General features: G+C 38.2%; 1 protein-coding gene and 1 long non-coding RNA gene across 7 annotated transcripts in view; one reads left to right on the forward strand and one right to left on the reverse strand.

Annotated features, from left to right (window-relative positions):
• The window catches only part of nphs1 (NPHS1 adhesion molecule, nephrin), a 152,338-nt gene that overhangs the window by 104,933 nt on the left and 29,611 nt on the right, over window positions 1–17,794 (forward strand). For all 6 annotated transcript variants that reach the window (XM_077207873.1, XM_077207878.1, XM_077207874.1 and 3 more), the window contains 2 exons: window positions 9,731–9,871; window positions 10,303–10,440. In XM_077207873.1, the coding sequence (XP_077063988.1) occupies window positions 9,731–9,871; window positions 10,303–10,440 (279 nt within the window). The remainder of the gene's footprint in view (window positions 1–9,730; window positions 9,872–10,302; window positions 10,441–17,794) is intronic.
• Window positions 2,035–5,457, reverse strand: LOC143715948 (uncharacterized). Its single transcript, XR_013195922.1, has 3 exons — window positions 5,411–5,457; window positions 5,067–5,166; window positions 2,035–2,206 (listed from the first exon to the last, which is right to left on the reverse strand). It is a non-coding gene; the product is annotated as an uncharacterized LOC143715948 (long non-coding RNA).

Raw genomic sequence — 17,794 nt, forward strand, 5'->3', positions numbered from 1 at the left:
TTATTCTCTACATTTCACACACAACAACTTTATTCTCGAAATTTAATGAGTTTATTCTCACGATTATTTTGACTTTTTTCTCGAAATTTAACGAGTTTTTTTCTCGAAACACAATGACTTTATTCTCGAAATTTAATGAGTTTATTCTCAAGATTGTATTTCGAGATTTTTTCTCGAAATGTAATGGTAAATGGTAAATGGACTGCATTTATATAGCGCTTTTAACAGACCCAATGGCCACCAAAGCGCTTTACATATTTGCCTCTCATTCACTCATTCACTCACTCATTCATACACCGACGGCGGTGTCAGCCATGCAAGGCGCCATCCAGCTCGTCGGGAGCAGCTGGGGTTAGGTGTCTTGCTCATGGACACCTCGACACTTGGTCAGGTGGAACTGGGGATCGAACCACCAACCATTCGGTTTGTAAACAATCTACATGAACCACTGAGCCACTGCCGCCCCAAATTTGAAATTTAACAAGTTTTTTCTCGAAACACAACGACAATATAATCATAACTAGCAATGCACTGCAAAACAGCTGGATCTATTTTTTTTTATTATTTTTTTTAGCTAGATCTACTTTTACTTTTGACAAATTGGCTGTCTTTACATTTTAGTAAGATCTACTTTGTAACCTTTTTCTAATTATGAAATTTTTATATATATAAAATATTCAATAATGAGAATTGAATATTTTACAATGAAATATATTAGTTTTAATTGGAATTTAATATTTTAAAACATATGTTAGGAAGTGTCACAAATTGAGCTTATTTAAAGGGGTGGTTGATTTCGATTTCACTTTTTTTCATTTTAAATAGTGTGTAATGTTGCTGTTGGTGCATGAACAGTATCTGCAAAGTTGCTGCACTGAAAGATCAACGTAAGCAGAGATATTGTCTTTTAAAAATCAGGAAGTTTAATGCCTACAAAAACGACTCGAATGGGACTACAACGAGATACTTCCCGGGTTTTATACGTAACTAACCCATACATTTACATTAACCCTCCCTCCGGAATATGCAAAAAAAAGGGGCCATAATCCCAGCTAGAAATTTTTTGTTCTAAAAATGTTCTGAGAACATTACCATGCAGTGTTCTAATAATGTTTTCAGCGGGTAGTTTTATTTTGATTCCCAGAATGTTCTCCTAAAAGCTAGGATAACATTCTCTAAAAACATTCTAAATATGTTTAATGCTAACATTGTTAGAACTTTATTCGCTAATGTTCTTATAACATTTTCAGCGGGTAGTTTTCTTTTTGTTCCCAGAATGTTCTCTTAAACGTTTTAATAACATTCTTTAAAAATATTCTAAATATGTTTAATGCTAACATTGTTAGAACATTATTCGCTAATGTTCTTATAACATTTTCAGCGGGTAGTTTTCTTTTTGTTCCCAGAATGTTCTCTTAAAAGTTCTAATAACATTCTTTAAAAACATTCTAAATATGTTTAATGCTAACATTGTTGGAATATTATTCCCTAATGTTCTTATAACATTTTCAGCGGGTAGTTTTATTTTTGTTCCAAGAATGTTCTTAAAAGATCGGATAACATTCTCTAAAAACATTCTAAAAATATTTAATGCTAACATTGTTAGAACATTATTCCCTAATGTTCTTATAACATTTTTAGCGGGTAGTTTTATTTTTGTTCCCAGAATGTTCTCTTAAAAGATGGCATAACATTCTCTAAGAACACTCTAAAAATGTTTTGTGATGACCTTCTATAAAGGTTTAATCATAACATTTTTAGAACATTACATCCCCTAACATTCTTATAAAGTTTTTAGCGGGAAGTTTTATTTTTGTTCCCAAAATGTTCTCTTAAACAAAAAAAATGCTTATCTATAACATTGTTAAAACATACAATTTTATTAATCTCAAAACTAAAACATCAGAATCTAACAGGTTTATAAATGGCATCCACATAAATTGTTAGAAGTTCTGCGTACAGTAAATGCCCAACATTAAATGAAGAAATCAGTAAAGTCCAATGTGCAATCATGTGTCGTGACTGCAGTGTTTGCTCAGAGCGCTCATCATCAGTCTTTGCTTGTCTTGGTTCTTGCAGAAGAATAATACAGTCATCTGTATTAATATGTGTTCTACTGTTCTCTCTTCTAGTTGTCCAGCTGCTCTCCCAGTTAGCAGCAGTGAACTCTATTCTCTGTTTGCATGGTAGGGTTTTTCCTCATAGCCTATAAAAGAAGATCATGCAACAGTGTAAACAGAAAGAATACAAATACATACATATTAAGATCACAAGCAATATTGACATTGAAAACTTTCAAAATTAGCCAGCCTAATTAGTAATCAGAAATTATGTAAGGACTAATTTATTGAAAGTATAAATATGATACCTTATGAGTATCTTTTTTGTTTCTGTAATTTAAAACATATACTTAATCCATATTAATAACACAACTAGAGGCTAAATTATGTGAACAAACGTTGATGTTGGCTTGAGAAGCCTGAACCTCGAACCAGGACTGGAACTCAGGTCGCCGTGAGCACAGCTCCAGCATGGCACAGCGCTGCCCACGAGGCTATTGCTCTGACTTAACAGCGCTTATATTGTCTATGGATCGTTACATTTCTTACAGATTTCTGCTTGTTTTAAATCAGATACAGATGAAGTAGCACTGCATTTGAATGTATTGGCGATAGAACTATTTCTAGAGTGAATTAATCATACCTGTAAGTGCAGCATCTCTTTGCTATTAGTGAAGCTGTACGTTTTAGTTACTTCAAAAGCAGAAAGAAATATATGCTAAGCTAGTTATTTTAAAGCTAGTTATTTTAGTCAATAAAGTTTTAAATATGGATATTTTTCTTACAGAAACGCATCGCTTCGCTTTAGTGCTGGGCGGTTTGACCAAAAATTTATATCACGTTTTTTTTTCAAAATGATGCCGGTTTTCCGGTTTATGACGTTTTTTTTCTCATGCATAATCAGGTGTTCAAAGCATTTTCTACTGGTTGAGAGAGGAATTACTGCAGTAAATTGACTTAGGATGGTCTATTTTACTGTCATTAGTGAATATTGTAGAATAGAATAGGGCCCAGTATAACCTAAAATTGTTATTTCTTAACGTTCTAACAACGTTCTTGTAACCAGGAAATAACGTTAATACAACGTTTATATAACGGGAAAATTGAACGTTCTTATAATGTTTTGAATAAAGTTCTTATAATAACCAAGAAATAACGTTAATACAACGTCTAAAAAACTGGACGTTTTGAATGTTCCTATAACATTCAGAAATAACGTTTTTATAACTTAATGGGAACGTTATGAAAACGTTCTTATAACCTAAAATTGTCAGCTGGGGAAGAGGAGAGATTCGCAATTGCACTGAACACGTTTTAAGTGCAGGATTCTCTGAGCGAGTCCAGAGAAAATAGACCTATTCTAAAGCCTCGTACACACCGGGACGAATATCGGCTCGCGTTATTCGTCAGCGTTTTTCAACGCGTTTTTTGTGTTCACACCCAAGCGATTTTCGCTGACGATGAGCCGAGTGAACATGCAAATTTATTCCCTGACATTAGATGGCGCTTAATGTAAAACAGAAATACCCCGGTCCACAAAGTGCTTCTGACACACGCTTGTCACTCAGAAGAAGAGAGCAAGTTTGTCGCGTTTGTCATATAGTTCTTTATTCTCGTTGGTGTCTCTTTATAAAGACACCAACAAGACCAGCAGCTCTACATTCATCTGGCCTTGCATCTTCCTCGTCTTATTTCTTCCCGGCAGAGTGTAGTCAGAGAATGTCTAATAAGTCTAATAATAATAATGTCTAATAAGAGAATGTCCGTAGACGGGCTTTGGTCATTAGACATTCTCTGCTTTGGTGTAGTAGACGCTGTATATCTTCTTCGCCATTACGTATGTGTGCTCGGCAAGACCGTTTTGTGTTTGAGCGCCCCCGAGTTGTGTTTTACTGTAACTTCAGAAGCTCCAGACACGTGAGCAAAAGCGCCAATCTCATTGGTCGGATAGTTTTTGACGCGGCGCGTCAAACCAAAAAAACGAACCCGAGGCGTTTTAAAAAAAATGACGCTTTTACGCGTGGCGTTTTACGCGTCGGTGTGCACACTCACATTGGCGCCCATTGTTTAGTCACGAGGCGTTAAACGCTGCCGAATATCGCACGCGAAATTCGTCCCGGTGTGAACAGGCCTTTACGTGAGCAGCGTGTATCTGAGAGCGCGGCACATTATATTCCGCGCGTGAGCAGAGATTCGCGCTCGCGCATTATATTAATGTACTTTCGCGCTACAATAATGCGCTCTCGACATTTGACAGGAAAATAACGCCATAGTTCTGCAGCATCCATCTTCCCTGTAACGTAACACCAGAGCACTGCTGTTTATTCTCACCTCGCAGTCGCTGCTTAGAAGTGCAACATTGTAAAGGGTCCGTCTGAAACAGTGTCGCGTGGCGTAATGTCGTTCGGAACGTTGTGTAATTAAATACATCGGTATGGCGGTATATTAAAAATTAATATCATAACAAAAATATACACCGGTTTTCGGTATGAACCGGTATACCGCCCAGCACTACTTCGCTTCAAAAGGCCTTTATAACCCCGCCAGAGCCGTGTGGATTACTTTTATCATGGATGGATGCACTTTTATAGACTTAAAACAGAAACGGCCATTCACTGCCATTATTAAGCTCGGAAGAGCCAGGACATTTTTTAATATAACTCCGATTGTATTCGTCTGAAAGAAGAATGTCATATGCACCAAGGATGACTTGAGGGTGAGTAAATCATGGGCTAATTCTCATTTTTGGATGTCTTTTGGATGAGATCATTTTGGTCTGTGTTAGGTGCTTTTAGCACTAAAGCTCTAGGAGTTAAGAGTTGAAAATTTTTGTCTCAGAAAAATAATAATAATAATAATAATATTTAGTTCAAATAGGTTAACAATATGTTGGCTTTCTTAAACCAACATAATTATTTCCTAACATTTGAACAAGATTACTATAATCTGTATTATAATATAAAGGTAATTCTGTGAAGATTTACAACAAGTTACAAAACCACCTACCAGTTACAAGGCTCTTTAGCTCCCATATCCATTCACCTCTGCAGGTTTATGTTTGACAGATTGTGTCCTTTACATTGACCATCAGCCCCAGAGTAATTACCTGAAATATTTTAAAACATGGTCTGTCAACATACAACGATATTACAAGCACATACAATATTTGCTAGAAACACAAAAGACTGAAAACGTTTTAGACTGAATGCTTTTTCCAATTTTCCCATTACCTCTTTATGAATTACTGAAATATTATTAACTTTTACTTTCAAAAGACAATAAGATTAACACTTTTAAGTTGCAAAAATAGAGTATTCATATACACAGAACACAATATTATAGTAGGCTACCTTTGTTGTAAATGGAGACTTTATTGCGTCATCGGTTTTATATTCATCTTCAAACAGCCAGTTTGGAGTCTGGATTAAAACATATCTAGCTGTTATTCAAAAGTAACATATACTCAGATTTAATGCGACTGTCATACAATTCTAAGAAAGTAAAATCTAACACTGAAAGACATATATCAAGGATAAGAGAAAGCTATATGTAAACTGAAAAATACACACACAAAAAAAAACTTACAGTTGTGAAAGAGCTCTTCCGTTGACCAGGAGTTCTGTTGTTTGGCAATTTGTCAATTTAGACAACGGGAATTTTGCGCCGATTTCTTCAACAAAAACGTTACTTTCTTTGCGCTGTTTGTCGATTTCAAATGTTCTTACGTCATGAGAAAATCACGCTGTGATTGGTAGTTTTAAACGTCGATCCACAGTGACCCCCAATCAGCTTCTCGTCTCTTCTAAACACATTTCACGCAACAGTTCAGAGTAATATCCTCAAAACACTTTACAAATGCTGTTTTGATAATCTCCTCTTTTAATATGGAACATTATGCCAATATTTTATAGGTTAAAATAATTCTACAATCTGTTACCTAAACAGCTTCCCTAAAATATCCTTAAAATGTTATGAGCTTTTGTTACTCATCATATTATGAGATTTTGTCATCTCAGGCCAATAATGTCCTCAAAACATTTGATGAATGTTGCTTTGATAATGTTCCTCCTTTGTTATTGTGCTAATGATTTATAAAAGATAACAGCATCCCTAAAAAAATCCTCAAAATGTTTCATGCAAAATGTTAAAAAGTAAATTGAAAGGAATGTTTTATTAAAAACATTTTATCATCTCAGGACTAAATAATATCCTCAAAACATTTTACGAACGTTGATTTGATAATGTTCCTCTGTCATTATGGAACATTGTACCAATGTTTTATTGAGAACATTGTCTTATCTGTTATCTCAACAACATTCCCAAAACATCCTCAAAATGTTACAGTTATAATGTTCTTGCTTTGTTAACACTTCACATTACAAGAACGTTTTATAAAAAACACTCCGTCATCTCAGGCCTCAATGATATCCTCAAAACATTTTACGAACGTTGATATGATAATGTTCCTCTCCTATTATTATGGAACATTGTGCCAATGTTTTATTGAGAACATTGTATTATCTGTTATCTCAACAACATTCCCAAAACATCCTCAAAATGTTACAGTTATAATGTTCTTGCTTTGTTAACACTTCAAATTACAAGAACGTTTTATAAAAAAACACTCCGTCATCTCAGGCCTCAATAATGTCCTCAAAACATTTGATGAATGTTGCTTTGATAATGTTCCTCCTTTGTTATTGTGCTAATGATTTATAAAAGATAACAACATCCCTAAAAAAATCCTCAAAATGTTTCATGCAAAATGTTAAAAAGTAGATTGAAAGGAATGTTTTATTAAAAACATTTTATCATCTCAGGACTAAATAATATCCTCAAAACATTTTACGAACGTTGATTTGATAATGTTCCTCTGTCATTATGGAACATTGTACCAATGTTTTATTGAGAACATTGTCTTATCTGTTATCTCAACAACATTCCCAAAACATCCTCAAAATGTTACAGTTGTAATGTTCTTGCTTTGTTAACACTTCACATTACAAGAACGTTTTATAAAAAAACACTCCGTCATCTCAGGCCTCAATGATATCCTCAAAACATTTTGCGAACGTTGATATGATAATGTTCCTCCTCTGTTATTATGGAACATTGTGCCAATGTTTTATTTTGAACATTGTATTATCTGTTATCTCAACAACATTCCCAAAACATCCTCAAAATTTTACATTTAAAACGTTCTTGCTTTGCTAACACGTCACGTTACAAGAACGTTTTATAAAAAACACTGTCATCTCAGGCCTCAATGATATCCTCAAAACATTTTGCGAACGTTGATATAATAATGTTCCTCTCCTATTATTATGGAACATTGTGCCAATGTTTTATTGAGAACATTGTCTTATCTGTTATCTCAACAACATTCCCAAAACATCCTCAAAATGTTACAGTTATAATGTTCTTGCTTTGTTAACACGTCACATTACAAGAACGTTTTATAAAAACACTCCGTCATCTCAGGCCTCAATGATATCCTCAAAACATTTTACGAACGTTGATATGATAATGTTCCTCTCCTGTTATTATGGAACATTGTGCCAATGTTTTATTTTGAACATTGTATTATCTGTTATCTCAACAACATTCCCAAAACATCCTCAAAATTTTACATTTAAAACGTTCTTGCTTTGCTAACACGTCACATTACAAGAACGTTTTATAAAAAACACTGTCATCTCAGGCCTCAATGATATCCTCAAAACATTTTGCGAACGTTGATATGATAATGTTCCTCTCCTATTATTATGGAACATTGTGCCAATGTTTTATTGAGAACATTGTCTTATCTGTTATCTCAACAACATTCCCAAAACATCCTCAAAATGTTACAATTAAAACGTTACATCTTAGTTTACATTTAACCTTATAGGAACATTATTTGAAATGATAAAACATCCATAAAACATTCTTAGAACATTACATTCAAATGTTTTCTTTAAAACATTAACCAAACTTGTAGGGAATGTTAGCCAAAGTTCTGAGAACGTTCCCTGCTAGCTGGGATTCTACGGCTTTGTCGAAGAGGAAGAGTAGAGCAGTAGCCATGCCGTCGAAAGTGTGTTATTTTCACCCAGCTGTCGCGTCTTCTGTGTTCGGGCTTCATACGGACGCTGTAGTTCAACAATGGCTAAAATGTATGTTTGATTATGTTCCTGAAAATTACAATCGTAATTTAGCTCTCTGTGCTGCGCATTTTACGGAAGACAGCTTCCAGAATCTCCACGAATTCAATGCCGGATTCAACAAGAAACTGTTACTAAAACATGAAGCAGTTCCAACTTTAAAACCAGAGGCAGCAGTTGTTGGGCCACAACCTGTAAGTAAGACTTAATAATTTTAAATGTATTTGCATGTATCATTTCAGACGTAATGCTTTAGTTTTTATCAAGGACGTAAAAAAAAAAAAGGCCAGCGCTGGCTTTAGTAGCCACTTAGTTATGCTGTCTCTGTCTATGTCTATGACAAACGCGTACAAACATTTTGGACCTGAATTTGTTATTATGTACTTTTTTGTAAATGTATTTTCCATGTATACTTTATGACATAATTTTTCGATTTGATTTTTCGATTCAAGAACCAATGCCAACGCTGTTTGTTTATAGTAACCAGTTAGTTCGATGCTATTTTGTGTGTATAAGACAAACGAGTACACCTAAAGAAAAGGATACACTGAGTAAACTAAGATTTGTGAATAGATAAACGGTTGTTCATTATATCGATAAAACAATAACTTTAAAAAACGGTATTACTCTGTCATGTATTCAGTTATATTAAATGTTTAATCAGGAGAAAACCGTATCTCAAAAGCTAACAAGCAGCAGTAGCATTTTCAAGTAACAGCGTATCGAAATTCTTATACAATAATAGTAGCCTAGAATAGAATAGAATAATAATAATACAAAAATGTAGCATTCAGAAACGTTTTGTAAGAGCCGTGGGTAGGTTCTGCTTGACTCTCTTCATTGCCGCTTTCTGGGTCTGATTCTGGCTGATTGACACCTCACATTTGACCGGAGCCTGCCAGAGCACATGCAACTTTCGCCCGAAAAGGTAATGGGCCTGAAGTTTCCGGACTGCGCGCCCTATGCAGTTTAGCCAATTACAACACACCGGAACAACTAACCAATCTGAGCCCATCTGAGGGAGTGGTTTCATAATCGGGAAGTCAACCGGCCGCTTAAATGACAAAGGAGAAATCGGCTTACAATTAAGGTGAAATTATTTGAAAAATAAGGCTTTAAAAAAAAACAAAAAACACACGAAGATATGCTATATTGCACCCCATAAACACAATTGTGCAAAAAAAAAAAGCAGTAAACCACCCTTTTAAATTTTAAAAATAGCCTATTGAAAATATTTCAATACTTTTATTTTAAAAACATTCAATTAAAAAAAATTATGTGCCTTTTAAATTGACGTGGTTACATCAGTGTAAATAATGGTGTGTTTATGTCAGAGAAAGTGTTAGTCTTGAATTAGAGCTGCTAATGTATGATGTGATTTTTTGTTGAATGTGTTGCTTACATACCGTATGGTGTGACAAGCACTCTGCTTTGTGTAACTGACTCCTGTGTTCAACATGATGTTGCTTCCACATTAGCACCTTCAAACGTATGTGATACATCTGTGTGTCATTGTGTGTGATTCAGTTCCTCCAGAGTTTTCGGATGACCAACCCGATCTGGTCCAGGTCATTGAGGATGAAACCGCCACACTTCCTGTCAAAGTCTTGGCCAATCCGGACGAAATCACCTGCGAGTGGATTTTTCAGGGCGAGAAGCTTGTGAAAGGTAATAGATGACACTACGAGCCGTGTCACCCTCGCAGGCGCTCTAAACACTCAAACAGACGCAAACACACGATGCCATATGCATTCTGAATAAAACATCGATGGATTCTGGCACTGCACCTTGGCAGATGTGATCTCGTGATAATGTATGCAGCCTAAATGAGCGTCGCTGTTGCTCTGAATGCGTCTCAGCATTTCCGGTCTTCATCTCCATGTTGAAAGCATCTCAGCAGTCCTGTGTTGAACTCCCTGTGGTATTCCTCCAAAGAGGTTTCCCTGGGAGAAGTGTTTTAGCGGATAAGCCACCTGTTTCAGTGTGTATATGTGCAGGATTTGAACTTTTGTGTTTGTTTTTGTGGAACTGTATTGTGGCAGCTCTGTCATTCGCCTGTTTGGTGTTCATTGTTTCATGTCTCTGTATGTTTGCGACAGAAAGAGATCCTCGTTATCACTTCGACGACTGGACCCTGGAAATCGTGAACGTTTCTCGGCGAGACGGAGGCGATTACATCATTGAGTGTTCCAACGATGAGGGGAAGAACCACACAAAGCTCAAACTGGATGTACAGTGTGAGGAACGCAAAACTAACTCTGACACCTCATCTTAAGTAGGCCATATGCAACAATTTATGAATATCAAGTTTATCCTCCCTGGAAGGAAAATGCATTAGGAAGCAATGGACAACCAATCGGAATATAGGCTATAGGGGAGTTTCAAAAATCTGAGACCACATTCAAAATATGTGATTTAACTGGAAACAATGCCCCCCCCCCCCATCCCCCAATGAAACCGTGATTTTATGATTTTATGAAACCAAGATCTCATTTAAACATTAAAATGCTGTCAGTCAGAATAGGACACATTTTCCCTCAGTATAAATTACCACAAAAGTTGCACTGCAAAGCAAATCTATGCTGTTCTCAATATTTGTACCACATATTTATTTGCCAATTCAAACCCACACAGATGTACACACACTTGAAAGTGAAACGGAGAGAAAGAGAGGGACGCAGAGAGAGAGAGAAAAAAGAAAGAAAGATCACTCCCACTTCCTTAATGATTTAATAATAGCACTTCTTCAAATCTAGGCCTGCATGTTCCTGCAAATCCTTCTGCACTAATGGATCTCCTCGTCCTCATACAATAGCATCTGACAGTGGTAGATATTCATTATGTATGGGCCATTTGAATAGCTTTTACCAATGGTACTGTTTTCCATGTAGTCCCCCCTCTTTCTGCCCGTTAGGAACAATGCAGAGGAGGTTTGGACACGCCAACACGCCAGAGATTACGCTGGTGGTAATGGCCCACTTGGTTGAGGATATGATCCTCTTGGGGGCAGGGATTGAGATGAGGTAGAAGAATAGCATTGTATACCAAGAATACCATTTTAGGTCCACTTTTACTTCAACACAACTTGCTTCTCAGAGGCAAAGCAGTTATATTTAATTTTTATTTGATTTTTATTAAATAATTTGTACATTTTTTATATTTTATAATTATAATATATATTATACTTAGTAATTTTTTTCTGTTTTATTTTTTGTTTATATTTGATCAATTTAAATATATTAATCATAGATTAATTAAAAGATTTTTAAGATTTTTAAGATGGATGGATAGATGGATGGATGGATGGATAGATAGATCTGGGGATATTTACACATAATAATAATAATAATAATAATAATACATTTTATCTAAAGGCGCCTTTCATGGCACTCAAGGACACCTTACAAAATTCATAAAAAAGACATTAAACAATCAAACCAGTACAGCAACAAACATTAAATCACATAAAAGCCTGCCTAAACAGATACGTTTTAAGACGAGATTTAAAAAATGAGAGACTTGAACTGTTGCAAACTTCTACAGGAAGAGAGTTTCATAAATGCATCATAGCCAAAAGCTTGTGACCCCATAGAAGTTGTCCGAGTGCGTGGCACAACAAGTGTAAGTGCAGAAGCAGATCTTAGAGTGCAGGAAGGAGTGTGTATGTGAAGAAGATCTTGAAGATATGAAGGAGCCAGATTGTTAAGTGCTTTGTAAGTTAAAAGTAAAATTTTAAAATTTACACGGAATTTAACTGGGAGCCAATGCAACTTCTGTAAAATAGGAGAAATGTGTTCAAATGTGGAAGTTTTGGTAATGACTCGAGCTGCAGCATTTTGTACTAACTGTAATTTATGAAGAGATTTGGAAGGAAGCCCATAAAACAAAGCATTACAATAGTCGATTCTTGATGTTACAAGAGCATGCACAAGCGTAGCAGTACTCGAGTGAAAGGACAGGACGCAAACGATTTATATTGCGAATATAAAATAATGCAGAACGGGTAACTCTATTAATTTGAGATTCAAAAGACAGAGTTGTGTCAAGAATGACACCCAAACTTTTGACCTGATTCGATAGAGGAACAGAACAGTTATCTATTACCATAGAAGAAATATTAGACTTACTTGGCAGTATCACGCTCTGTGTTTACAGGATGCTGGAGACAAGGTTTCTGAGAAAAATTAAAAAGAAAAATACCCCTAGAGTCTGCGAGAGCAGGGGCGGAAGATGACTCAATGTTGGACAACATGGTTAACGATGTTGGAATGGAAACGGATATGAGTATGGAGAGTACTTCACAAAAGACTAGTTCAGGTTCTGCAGTTAGCAAAGTAATTGATCTCCAAGCTTGTGTCTGTGGCTGGAGCAATGCGACAACGGTCAGGGGGTTAAAGATTCATCAAGGGAAAATGAAATGTTTGAGGGAGAAGGGACAAGGGCCTCGCATTTATCAGTACTTCTTACGAAGTCAGTCAAGTCAATCGAATGAAATCCAGCGACTCGAAGCAAACCACAGTTCGCAGGATATCAGTACCCCTGTCATAGAGGAGATGAGGGTTTGCACAGTTAGTGATAAACACATTGATACTTGTGAACCCGGTCAGACTAACCAGCATAAGAGAGAAAAGAACCTCAACGGGCATAGGCCTGGGGTTAGATGGCCAAGAGCTTGTGAGAAAACTGCATGGGACACGGTAAACACAGATCTATGCTTTGCATTGGAAAGATTAACTGGTACAGTTGAAAAGAAGCTGGATAAATTTGGGGACATCATTTACGCATATGGAAGTGAGAGGTTTGTTGTGGAAAAGGAAGGAAAAAGTACAAACTACTCCTGCTGTATCTAGACGGGGGCAAAAATTTGAAGGGTTAGTTAGAGAAAGGAGACAGCTGAGGAAGAAATGGAAAAAAGCAGAACAAAGTCAGAAGGAGGGACTCAATCTCTTACAAAGGGCCATAAAAGATAAGCTTGCAACATTACGCAGAGCTGAGCGCCTACGGAAACGCTACAAAAAGAAGGAGCATGCAAGGGCTAGTTTCTATAAAGACACATTCAAATTCATAAAGATGTTATTCACTAGTGAGAAGAATGGCACTTTAAAAGCATCTAGGGTTGAGCTAGAGAGATATTTGGAGGAAACGCATACAGATGCAAAAAGGCATGAGCCTATGTCAATTCCGTCAGATATCCCACCTATCAATCCACCAGAATACGAAATGGAGGTCTGTGCACCTAAGTGGAAAGAGATAGAGCAGGTTGTGAGAAAGGCAAGGGCTTCATCATCTCCAGGGCCTAATGGAGTTCCGTACAGAGTGTACAAGAGTGCTTCAGGAGTTCTACGAATTCTGTGGAAATTTATAAAAGTGGCATGGGAAAAGCAGGTTGTACCTAGAGCATGGCGCCGAGCAGGTGGAGTCTTTATACCTAAAGAAAAAGATGCAACAAGCATCAGTCAGTTTCATCCTATTTCACTATTAACGTCGAAGGTAAGATATTCTTCAGCATTATTGCACAGAGATTGTCAACCTACCTATTAAAGAATGGCTTCATTGACACTTCAGTTCAATAAGCGGGCATTCCAGGGTTCTCAGGATGCTTAGAACACATCAATGTTATCTGGCAACGAATTCAATCAGCTAAAAAGGAGGGAAGGAGCTCCATGTGACATTCCTGGATTTGGCTAATGCATATGGTTCAGTGCCACATGAGCTTCTTTGGACAGCATTTGATTTTTTTTAGAGTACCATTGTCAATAACAAATTTAGTAAAAGCCTATTTTGGAGATTTGCAATTTAGTTACTCAACTCCAAAATACAGCCCCGCTGGCAATGCTTAGAGGTTGGAATAATGGCAGGATGCACCATTTCTCCACTGGCTTTTACCATGGCAATGGAAGTAATCATTAGGGCATCAAGATGGGTAGTAGGAGGAGAGCGCTTGGCTTCTGGGATGCGACTACCACAAATCAAAGCACACATGGATGACATGACAACCATGACTACAACAGTAGCCTGCACTAATCGGTTATTGGGGAAGTTAACAGATAATATTGAATGGGCACACATGCAATTTAAGCCCTCTAAATCAAGGAGCATCTCGATAGTTAAAGGAAAGGTAGTAGATAAAACATTCTTCATTAATGGTGAGGCAATACCAACAGTTTCTGAGAAGCCAGTGAAGAGTCTTGGGAGATGGTACGATGGGGATCTAAGGGACACAGTTCGAGTGGGAGAAGTTAGACGACAAGCAGTGGAAGGGTTGAAGAGCATAAACAGCTTTGCTCTACCAGGCAAACTAAAACCCTGGTGCTTTCAGTTTGGTCTACTGCCAAGGTTGCTGTGGCAACTGACTGTGTACGAGGTTTCTTTGACAACAGTGGATTAGCTGGAAGCGTTAATAAGTTCATACATAAGGAAATGGTTGGGAGTTCCACGCTGCCTCGGCAGAGTGGGACTTAATAGGAAAGGAGTATTGCAGCTGCCAGTCTCTGCTTTAACCGAGGAGTTTAAGTGTGCCAAGGTCAGACTGGAAATTACTTTAGCAGAGGCACGACCTTTGGTCAATGGAAGAGAGTAGGATCAGTTTCCTTATTAGGTCAACATATGATGTTCTCCCATCACCGCAGAACCTAAACCTCTGGGTAGGAGAGGATCCCTCTTGTCCTTTGTGTTCATCACCTGCCACATTAAGGCACATTTTGACAGGATGTAAGGTGGCTCTTAGCCAAGGTCGGTTTACCTCTGCGCCATGACCAAGTATTGCGATGTTTGGCTTTAGCATTGGAAGGCAAGCGTAGTATTACCAATAAGTTGCCGCCTGTTCTAGCAAAACATTGCACGCAGAAGACAATATTCCTCCGCCCAGGCGAGCAATCACCAAGAAAAGGTGCTAACACCAATTCTCGCCCAGGACAACTGGAAGCTGCTAGGGACTGGAAGATGCTGGCTGATCTTGATCAACGACTTATTTTTCCACCTGAGATTGCCACCACTAACCTATGACCAGATATTGTGTTGTGGTCTGGATCAGCACGCATTGTTCAACTGATAGAGTTAACATTGCCATGGGAGGATGCGGTAGATTAGGCATATGAGAGGAAGAAACTGCGGTATGCTCATCTGGCCACTGAAGCAGAACAGCGAGGATGGAGAGTCCAGGTTTATCCAGTGGAAGTGGGTTGTCGGGGTTTTGTGGCACTCTCTACAACCCGGTTCCTCAGAGATGTCGGATTCAGTGGCCAAGAGTTGCGTCGCACAGTAAAGAACTTATCTGAAGCAGCAGAAAGGAGCAGCAACTGGCTGTGGTTGAGACGGAAAGATTCTAGCTGGCTGTGTACAGGCCGCCATGCTACGGTTTCGTATAATTCTTGAAAACTTGAAGAGTCTGTTGGTTTATTTGTATAAGTTTTATAGTATTTACAGTCATTACGTTCCTGTGTATATTGCGTGAATGAGGGGTGGTTGGGCAGATATTGTGTTTTGCGGTAGGTTGTATGCCATACGGAACCGTTGCCACTGAAACTGCATATTAGCCCCACATACCAGTGGGGCTTAGTCAAACGGGTTGGCGCGTATGGTTGGGTTGCGGAGAGATTGTGAGATTGTGGTTAGGTCTCAGCAGCAGGAGGGATGTAGAGGTCAGTAAGCTGGGCTGAGTTGAGTGGGGGACGGAGGGGGGGGGGGGGGGGTCACTGTCGAGACCTCTTGAGGTGTCGTGGGCTAGTCGACGAAACACTGAGGACTGAATTTGCCCACTTGAAGACCCTAGAGATGTCCCCTACTCAGCTCAATCCAGATGGATGTCATTGGGGGACCGCACTGTGGTTGCAGCCGTTGTGTGTGCTGACGCGTGTTAACACTAGACAGAAGGAGATTTACATCACCATGGAAAGAAGCGTGAATGGATGGAGAAGCATAGGTTACTAGTGGTGCAACGGATCATCATTGATCCGTGATCCGTTCGGATCAATATCTTAGGTTCGGCACACAAGTGATCCGCGGATTGATTTATGAAAAAAAAAAAAAAAGTTGTGCGCATGCGGCATGTTCAGTCCACACAGCGTGGTCATGGCGAGCGGAGGAATAGAGGAGTTTGAACGCCCCGCGTCATTTAAATCCCCTGTATGGGAGCATTTTGGCTTCCCTGTCAAATATAATGATGAAGGAAAGAGGTTAGTGGATAAAACCGTGTGTAGGCACTGTGGCAGCATGGCCACGCATTTCAAGCGACATCGCCCCGATGTTTCACTGACAGGAGTGAAAACATTCGCGCAGCACTACCAGGCTCTCGCTCGTCCCTCTCTCTCTCGCGTGCGCGCTCTCTCTCCCTCATATGAGGCGCAGTCTAGGGCTTAAAAAAATCAAACTTCATTCACGCACACATAAAACACTTGCATACACATATACTAAGTAGTCAAACATACATGTATACTGCTGAATGCTCAAACAAATGCATATGAATTGCACAAAGACACACCTAAAGTCGCTCTCGCACATAACGTTACACGCAAACTCTACACACACGAGATGCGCGCACAAACAAACTCTCCACGCGCATACTCATATGAGACGTGCGCACACACACAAAGTCCACGCACCTACTCATATGAGACGCGCGCGCGCACACACAAACTCCACGCACCTACTCATATGAGACGCTAGCACACACACACACACACACACACAAACTCGCGCACAAACTCAATGAGACGCGAGTACACACAAACTCCGCGCACACACTCATATGAGATGCATGCTCACACAGTAGCCTACATGATGCATATGATTCTCAGTGTGAACACATTGGTAAGTGCATTTTTTGTTAACAGAGAATGAGAGTCCATTGCTTTTGTTTTTGGTTGTTTTGTTCATATATTTAAAATGTTTTCAGTGTTAAGTAGTCTTTAGAAATAAAAGTTTATTGATCTTTGAAAAGGTGTACCTGCATTATTATGCCATTATCATTATTTTAGATGAAAATGGTCTCAGAACGACAATATTATCGTTTATCATCAATATTATAGTTTAGCGCAATAATTTCTTGGACAATTTATCGTCCAGCAAAATGTGTTATCGTGACAGGCCTAGCTATCATTTGTCTTTATAGGTGCAGACATGAGGCCTTTTTTTTTTTGCTGATCCGAAAAATGATCCGATCCGTGACTCTGATCCGAGAAACGATCCGAACCCTGAGTTTTTTGATCCGTTGCACCCCTATAGGTTACTGTAAAGCTATGTCTTAGTTGGTGCTTATATTGGCGAAAGCCGAGTACAAATCAGCATGAAGTTTTAACATCTACTCTCGTGTAATGGAAATCTTGTATTTTTTGAACCAACAAGAATAATTTCTGTTTTACTGCTGTTCAATTTTAGAAAATTACTAGAAAACCATTTTTTTTATTCACTTAAGCACTCACCAGGAGAAGAAGAGGGAAACTTTGAAGAAGGTTTAGAAGACAGGTAAAGTTGGGTGTCGTCAGCATAACAATGAAAATCAATATCATATTTCCAAAAATTTTTGCCAATAGGTAAAAGATAAATAATAAACAGAAGAGGTCCTAAAACAGAACCCTGGGGAACACCAGTGAC

This window comes from Siphateles boraxobius, unplaced genomic scaffold, assembly GCF_051911475.1.
Source record: "Siphateles boraxobius isolate OS27281-9 unplaced genomic scaffold, OSU_SipBor_1 6, whole genome shotgun sequence".
Lineage (NCBI taxonomy): Eukaryota > Metazoa > Chordata > Actinopteri > Cypriniformes > Leuciscidae > Siphateles > Siphateles boraxobius.